At 44.1% G+C, this 8,964-nt stretch overlaps 1 protein-coding gene across 1 annotated transcript in view; it reads right to left on the bottom strand.

Annotated features, from left to right (window-relative positions):
• Nucleotides 1-8,964, bottom strand: part of TBC1D9B (TBC1 domain family member 9B) — a 32,048-nt gene that overhangs the window by 21,249 nt on the left and 1,835 nt on the right. Inside the window, exons 2-3 of the mRNA XM_019534736.1 lie at nucleotides 3,992-4,136; nucleotides 922-1,040 (exon numbers count right to left, since the gene is read on the bottom strand). Of these exons, the coding sequence (XP_019390281.1) occupies nucleotides 922-1,040; nucleotides 3,992-4,136 (264 nt within the window). The remainder of the gene's footprint in view (nucleotides 1-921; nucleotides 1,041-3,991; nucleotides 4,137-8,964) is intronic.

The following is an 8,964-nucleotide window of genomic DNA, read 5'->3' on the forward strand; positions in this document are numbered from 1 at the left end:
TCAATTTTGGGCTGAGAGAGGAAAGCAAAATCCAGAAGTAAGGCTCTTCACCAGAAATATTTGCAATCCTTGCCTACTCCGACCTAGAGTCTGACAGAAAAGGTATATCCACCAAGGTCAGCTGCTGCTACAGCACACAGGGCAAGAGACAATCCATTGCATACAGGAATGTAATCAACATCAATCAGCCAGGGCAAGCTGTGTCTGGCATTCTAAGGCTGTCCTTCCCAAGGTACTATTCCTACCAAGAAACTGCCAGAGGACTGGTTTATCTGCCTCCTTCTCCGTCTCCACTGATGCTGCAAGAGCTGACAGTCCACTACCAATGGCAACGCTGGCCACTCTCCAAAGAAATAAGTCAGACCTGTTCTCCAGCATCAGCAGGTCAATCTTAGTTTGTCTTTGTTACCTGCACAAGCTGCAAAGATTGTAGGGTTTGTCTGAATCACAATTCAGTGCAAGGTGCCTAAGTTACTCTATACCACAGAGATTCTTGACAGCGCTACTAATGGAAAGGCATTGTTTATAAGCTGGAATTATCTGGAAACAAATATGAAGGAGGTAAAAGGAGTATAACACACTCTTCCCATTTCTCTCTGCCAAAAGTTCAACCCACTGGAATGATGTTAGACAGGCAACACATTTTAATGAGTTACTGCAGAATGTGAAATGCTGGCTGCTTGGAGATCTCCCGCACTGTCCCCATGACTTCTACTGTGAGTATGTGTTAATCCTGTGCTTTGGTGGTAAACACAAGTTGCTGATCCATTGTATGTTTTTTGTGAAGACTTGAAGTTTATGTCTCTCCAGAGAAGCGTGCAGATGGAACAGCCTCTATGGAAACCTCCTTTCCAAAAGGGAAAAGCTCCCCATTTTTCTGCCAAGGAGCTGAAAGCCCTGCAAGGAAACATGTGCCCTTACGTGTATTTTGCCCTTGACAAAGGTGGTGATGTCTTCCTCACTGTCAAAGATGGAAAGAGTCTGTAGCAAGTTATTCTCCAGCCATTCCCAATGCTTTGTGATCTCCTTACGGGATGAACCTAACAGTGGAAGAAATAAGAATAGTTAGAGCACATTCTTTTTTTTTTTAAACTACAAAGTTCACAGTGAGAATTTAATACAAGTATTGCTCCACACAGCAGAGGCCAAGGCACCGCAAACCAGCCAGCGAGACTCATGCTAGGGAATCAGCAAGTCTGGCCTTTTACAAATAATGGGAATCATTGTCCTCACAGCTGAAGATGGCCCTACTAGTGATGAAGCAGCATTCTCTTCTGGCAGGTTGCAGCCTACCTCCTGCTGGGGTTCAGCAGATGCATTCCCCCCACCCAAAAACAAAGAATTTCACAACTTGGAAAAGTTTTCCAGGTTCTCATTGTTAAAATCCCAGAGGATAAAAATACAGAAAACTTTATGAAAACCCTGTAACTTCAGAATAAATGGACTTGGTGCACCCCTGCAGACCAGCTTCATTCTCTACTGCTGTGCATGATTGCCAAAGAGCATGTGGACTTAACAACTAAGCGAATCTGAAACATTCATGCTATAAAATACTGCTGTGCTGCTTATTTGGGATATTTAGTTGTTTGTTTTTTTTGAAAGCATATTGTTTGCAGTCTCCTATAACCATCCAGGCCAGGAGACCCCACAGAGGGCAAGCTTCATCCCTCTAGCTCTTTTACAAATTTCTGTTTTAATAAGAGATTTTTCCGTTCATCATGGGCTATGTCTTTTAGCTTAATTGTGCACTGAAGGCAGAACCCTTGGCTTCATGTGTCAGCCTACAGTAATGGAAGTCAGCTGTTCACTGTTATAACTTCAAGTGAGAATGAAGGCAAAGAAAACAGCCAAGAAATTTTAAAAAGTGCAAGGTAGCAAACAAGGTATCAACATTATGAAGTACAATTTGAAAAATGACCTGGATTAAGTGTAAGCTATCCACATATTTTTTCCCTCTGCAAATTCCAGTAAAGCCTAAATTCCACTTCAGCCACGTAAACAGAACTCCTTCCCCATTGGACACGGGAGAGAAGTGAAATTGCTAAGAATTTTTAATTAAGCATTTCAGTCCTTCATGACAGTGTCCATTCTCCAGTACACTCTCCACACAGGGCTATCAGCCCATACCAAGGGTGATGGAGGAACAAGAGGTGCTGGGGGAAACAGAAGATACAAGCAAGTCCCTTTAGCTTCTGATCTACCTGAGGTTAATAAGTGGCTGCCTCAGCAAAACAAGTCACAGATGAGGTCTGCTGTTGGACACAAAACCCATCCAAGACTCTCTGTGGCTTTTCAAAACAAAATAACCCCAACATCTGAAACCAGAAGTCTTGTGAACAGTGCTGTCTCAGAAGACCAAGGAGCTATGAATGCATGTTTTCTACCCACCAAGTCAATGAAGCATAGACTACAGGTATACCCAAAGACAAGATGAAAGGATCCCTGCAGTCTGCTGTAACCACTGTTTAGAGTTCAATGTATTTATCACTGTTGACAGTTCTAAATGGCTGAAGTTAAAAGGCATCCACATATTTGACCAGTCCTTTACATTTGGAGGAAGCATGTCCAGTGGTTTGGAAAATGGAATGAATCTGAAGTTCCCCCACCAGCTGTAGCTCTCATTTCATGGTTGTAGGTGGAGAGGTCTCTCTGCAAAAGTCATGCAGAGTGCTGTTATACCATGTATGCAGCTGCGTTGTGCACTCACAAGTTAAAAAGTGCTGAAGTTGGGGTTACACGCTTGAACATAAGTCTGCTTGCATTTATCTAGTACAACAGTCTCTAAATGCACCTATCACACCCTGCTTCTTAACTAGGGTACTAGACTCAATCATTACAACATGAAATACTAGCATAACAACTTCTTGTAATATTCTGCTTTTCCACTTAGATTAAATTTATGGTCAAAATGAATGATTCATTATATAAAAAGTCCACCAATAAAATGAGAGCACCTTTTTTTCCTCCAAGGTATAGCATTTTATCACAGAGGCTTGCTATCATTCCCATTTAATACAAAAATGCATTCATAGAGAACAATTCACGGATTGAGATAGTTAAAATAGTTATGTAGTTGTGCATGTATGGTATACCATTCCTTAGGAGCAGGGCTTCATATATAGCGCCTTTGTGCTCAGTTTCATAACAGGTATTATATAAACCCACTTTGTAACACATACACCAAAAAAACACTGCTTCTTTCCACTCAGTTTCTTGCTCACAACCATTTGCTTATCAATTGCCAAAGCTTCTCACTACACTGAGTCAGCCCAATACAAGTCTGGCTATATTTTCTCCACCAACAGGTAGGATCTGAAGCCTTAATAACCAGCCTTCTCAGCCAGATAAGCGGGGATGGTATCCAATTCAAACCTGGAATTGTGCAACAAGAAATAATTTCAGCAGTAAAATAGTAGGGGCTCAGGTACTCAGCTGGTGCATAAGACTTGAGTTCTTTTGACCTATTCCTTTCAGAAAAAAAGATCTCAGGCTGGGTGTAATAAAAAGAAGGGCCCCAGCAACATGGTGAAGGTAGCTGTGGGTGTTGTTCAGCACCATGAGTAATCTTATTTCTCCACTTCAATGCACTTCCTCATGTGTTGTACTCTCAGTATGCAGAGCAGAACACAGTAGTTGCTATGACAAAGGAGTCCTTGTGGGAAGTGGGTTTACATCGCTGTGTGCATATACACACACACACACACTTTTAGGATCTCTGCCAGTTTGGGCATCCTACGCAGCCCAAGGGTTGGCTCACTGGCTGTCAAGATTCTTGGCAATATTAGCTCACTTGTTATGATCCTAAAAATGAAGTGTTAAAAGTTGTAGACCTAAAAAAAAAAAAAGAAGAAAAAGAAAAAAAGAAATGAAAGACAGAATCTGTCAACATTCAACAGGAGCAGAACTAATCATCTGAAGAAATGATCAAGTAGCTTGCTTTGGTGCAATGATATGTATGCCAGCACTTGGCAGGAGTTGCAGCAGTACCCACCACATGCTACTGTCCAATAGATTTGTGAGTCCTGGGTCTGGTGAAGGATCCGATAAGGGGCAACTCTAGCGCTGGAATCCAAAACCACATCTAACGTTCCCACAAGCAGACCTGGGGGAAAAAAAGATGTGAAAATAAACTCTAACTGGAATTAGTCAGAGAGTTTGGTTAAGCAGAAAATGCAGCCTCAGCAGGATAGAGGCAGCATGTGCTCCTTGCCGTTCCAATAGAATGGCGGAACAATAGCACCTTAGTCTTGAAGGGATGCCCACCCCATCCCAAGGGAAAACAAACCACACCAAATAGCTATGGTTTACCCTACTGTTAAGGATTCCACAGTAAAGGTTACAAGCAGATGTCTTAAGCCTTAGGCTGACTCCATTCTCCCTTTAAACTTTCAGTGAAAGAAGATAATCCCTTTAAAGGTTTTGTAATTAGACCCAGGTAAAGACATCTGCTGGAAATACTCAAGTCTAGAATAAACAATTTTCCAGTGGGAAGCACTCAACAGACCTTATTCAAAAAACGTGAAAAACTTGGCTGTGAAGCTTTGCTTCCAGCATGAAGAATGCTCCTGGGTAGCCTCTGAGGGTTTCACTGACATACCAAAACCACTACAGAAGGATACAGATTCTACAGTTTTCCTGTCCTTATCAGTCAGTGATGTATGTTAAGATCTCCAAAACCCCAAAATATACCAGAGACATTTCTACACTATAGCTTTCAGTGCAAATAGCAGACAAGAGAGAGCAGTGAGCAAGTGTTAGTAAATGCCGGCATTTGCAGACCTCAGTGATGTCACCAGAAGACAGTTTAAACTCAAAGATTTCTGGATTAACAATTTAGAGGAGAGGCAACTTCAGTGTGCAGAGGCAAGAAGGTGGTAAGAAGATACCCTAACTTTACAAAGGAAAGTACTCCCGGTATCCAGTACCAGGGAGAGCCGCCAGAGAAATGCACCAACCAGTTTGTTATTGGGGTTGTCTTATTTGCTAATGTGCTTATATTGAAGTATTAAAGATGTTACAGAATTCTCATTCAGGGGTCAGAGGGATCACGAACCTAAATCTCAGTCTCTCTTGTCAGATAAGGAGTGAATCATCAGGCTGTGAGGAACTTTTTCTTTCCTTTTTTGCCTTAACTAGTACTACCCAAAAGGTACAGAAGGATTTTAGACACGCTTTCAGATCCCTTCAGAACATTTAACCACATGCTTAGCATGTAGCTACTGCTCTGGTGGAGAAATAACATGCACTTAAGTGAATAGGATGGTTTCCCAGTTCCCATTTCTTGATACTGTTTGCTGACCACAAGGGGCTTTTATGGAGTCAGAGGTGAAACAGCCTGTTTCATTTCCTCCTAAATTTAGAGTGAAGCCAAAACATCATCTTTTCAGATGTAAAACGGAGCAAATCACATTCTGAACAACATTAAGGATGGTAAAGTAAAACCCTCTGAACTTTGCAACTGCCTCAAGAGATGGGAGGACAGTGAAACTGCACCTCCACTGATGCTCTGCAACAGCACTGTGTTAGCTGAAGCTTTGCTCTACTACACAAAACCAATATGAGAAGTTTAACAGGTTCTTATAAAATGTTGACAGTTGTTGCTCTCCCAAGCAGTGATGCTATCACAGTGCTGCACTTTCTTTTTAGAAAAAATTCTGGACACAAGTGCCATTTTAACTCAACTTAGAGCTAAAAGCCTGCTAATTCAACATCTGCAACAGTCAGTTTTATTTTTACATTTGCTTATCACTGGATACAAACCAGTCATCTCCTGCCCTTATAAAAAGACATAACTACCATGAGTACCGTATTTCTTAAAAACTGCATTTATGGAAAAAAAAAGTCTTAACACTCAATCTATTTATTCTGTAAACTTTAGCTTAAAATAATCGGTAGTATTGGCTCTACCATTTTCGGGTTTGTTATAGTTTTCATTATTACTGAAGCACTCCCAGATACATCAAAGCTATAAGGCACGATCACTCATCTATTTCAAGGAATCTTCTGCTCTTTCAGCTTCTCTAATTATTGGAAACTTTGCTTGGGACATGCTATTTCAATGATCACATTTAAATATAGTTATTCTTATCAAATTTCCAGATGACAAATTATGCACACCTATAAGCAAATGGCAATTGTTTTTGTGATAGCTGATGCAGGATCAGACATCTCCAAGCTTCTCCCTGCTGTCTCACTGTTGGTCTCAAAGAACAGACCAAGGTTTGCCCTGGGACAATTCCTTATCGGCACAAGCCTCAGCTCTACTGCCCTTCCACAAGACCCAACAGGTGCAGCAGGGAAACTTTGCCAGGTGATTGTGAAAGAATCTTAGATGCCCCCTCCCCATCCCAGTAAAAGGGGCCAGCCTCGAATATCACTCACTGGAGATCACACTTTACCAGAGGCAATCAGTAAAGTTACCAACACCAAAGGATTTATTGCAAAGAATACTTCTTTCCTTCCTGGGACATTGTAATTGCCCTAGTTAATGGCCCATGTCCCTGAGATGCCTTTGTTATGGTGGGGCTGAATTTTCCCATTAGAGGCAGAATACATTGGGTGTTTGTCCCAACGACAGCCCTTTCTGCTATGGGTTTGGAGTGGCAATTGTTCTTGCCCTAGTACAGTGGTTCTCAAATGGGATGCTGTGGCTTCCTACCGTGCCACAAATTCCCCTTAGGGGTGTAAACAGCCAGGTACAACTACCCCACATGCACTCCTATGGCATTAGGGCTCTGATCAGAGCTGGCTGGTGCAGTGTAGTATTTCTGGTCCAGCCCTTCCCACGTTCCTCCTGGAAACAGAGGCGTGCGGGACAGTTCCACTTTATTGCCAGGAGAAGCATAGGAGAGACCAGACCAGAAATGGCTATGCAGCACGAGGCAGCTCCTACATGCTTTAGGCTAGTTAGAGCTCAAATGCAGGAGCACATGCACATACCACACCCCTTCGGGGCTGGTTGTGCAGCCAGGCACTCAAGGCAATTTTTATCTGGAAGAGGCAGAATAGGGTTGAGAAGCACCAAGGTAAACTGAGGCAGCACCAACAGCCGTTTTCAACCAAAGGTGTCACCACAATCCAAAAAGCTGTGGAGAGGTGCCCTGACTTAAAGAAATTGGGCCAGAAGGGACCTCCAGAGCTCATCTAGGACAACCTCCTGCCTCAGGCAGGATCATCCCTAACCCAACCATCCCAGACAAATCCATCAACTGAACTCTACACAAGACCATCATCAACCCCGACTCAAAAAAGATTGAGAACCACTGCCCTAGTAACACAGTCACCCAGTGATACTAGATTCACCTTCTCTCTGCCCCCTTGGCATATACATAGCTCTTAACTAGAAACCTGGCTGTAATTTTTTATCCAAAATTGTAAAGATACACACAGAGAGCCTAACATAATCTATGCAGTGATAAGAATGACATCAATGATTACAGTCTATTACTGACTTTTCGAAGAGACCAAACATGCAGTTAGTCAGATCAGCCTCAGAACAAGCATCTGTCTGAACCCAACAAACATTCCTGCTTTGGGGTTGGTTCATGGACAGCATCTTCTGGCTTTTAACAGTGTGTCATTTCAAGAGTTGGAGAGGAAGAATTATCTTTCCTCCCGACTGGAATTCAATTTCCAGCCCAACTAAAAGTTTCCCAGGTGAGCTTGGGAAAAAAAAAAATCTCTCTGTGCCTCAGTTTCCCATCAGTACAAGGTAGAATATTTGGCAGCTCTCAGCCCTGGTCTGTCCTTTCTACTGAAACTTTCGTTCTGCGCGCACCAGGGTGAGGGGGAACCACTGCCTTTAGACAGACATGCTGTCATGTGCAAGATTGTAGCCTTGAATGGTCACCTCTGAGGCACAGCCAGCCTCCTACATGCGGTGGCCATCATAGAGGACATTCCCATTTTCTGCTAGTCTGTCCTCTATGGATACAAAATCTGACACCATTATATCCTCATTTTTCTCTTTGAGAGAAAAACAGAGAGCATAAAGGCATTGGGTTTCGTATTGATAGAGAGGGGACAACTGGACTGTCCTCTATGATGGCCACCCTACTCCTACAACCTGCACATACAGCATCTAGCACAACACAGCCCTCACCTCGGCCGCGGATGTTTTATACAGACTCGCCTGCACCAGGGGCTGGCAGACTATTGGTTTCCAAAATAAATTACTCAGAATACTTGCCACACCCGAGTGCCAAGTGCAAGATAAACACGCCGGACACGCCTGCTTCAGCCTGGAGGCACGTCCTCCTCCAGCCGATCCATGCGTGGCCCCTGCTCTCCTCCTGCAAAGTGGGAAGTGGCGGTGCCTGCAAGGGCCTGCTGCTCCTCGGGGCCCTGGGTTTCTAACGGCGATTGCTAGGCTAGGCTTTTTCGGAAGAGAAATGGAAACAAACCAAGGGGAAGACTCAGTCGCTTCAGGCGAGAGCGGGATGGCCGTCGCAGAGGACACTCTGGTTTTCTGCTCCTCTGTTGATACAAAACCCAACACCTTTATGTCCTCAATTTTTCTCTTCAAGAAAGAGAACACGTTTCTCTCCACGGGAAAAACCAAGGACATAAAGGCATCCTGCAAGCATCTTGCTTAGGGCAGCCATCGCAGGGGACAGTCCAGCTGCCTTCTACTGATACGCCTTTACGCCCTCTGTTTTTTCTCTCAAAGAGAAAAACGCATTCTCTTTCTCGAAGAGAAAAACCACGGGAATAAAAGGCGTCGGGTTTCGTATCAACACGCGACACCGGCTCGGTGCCACGGCCGGCTCCCCGGAGAGACTCCAGCTCTCCACGGGGCCGAGGGCCCGCTCAAGCCCTCACCTTCAAACCCAAAAGACAAAGCCCAGCATCACTGCAGTCTCTCGAGGCGCCCGGCGCAGCGGCCCTTCGCCGCGAGCGCGGCCGCGGCCTGCGAGGAGAGCAGCGGCCCCCGGCCGGGCGAGGATCTCAGGCCGTGCCGCGGGG

This window comes from Crocodylus porosus, unplaced genomic scaffold (assembly GCF_001723895.1).
Source record: "Crocodylus porosus isolate Cpor-Errol unplaced genomic scaffold, CroPor_comp1, whole genome shotgun sequence".
Lineage (NCBI taxonomy): Eukaryota > Metazoa > Chordata > Crocodylia > Crocodylidae > Crocodylus > Crocodylus porosus.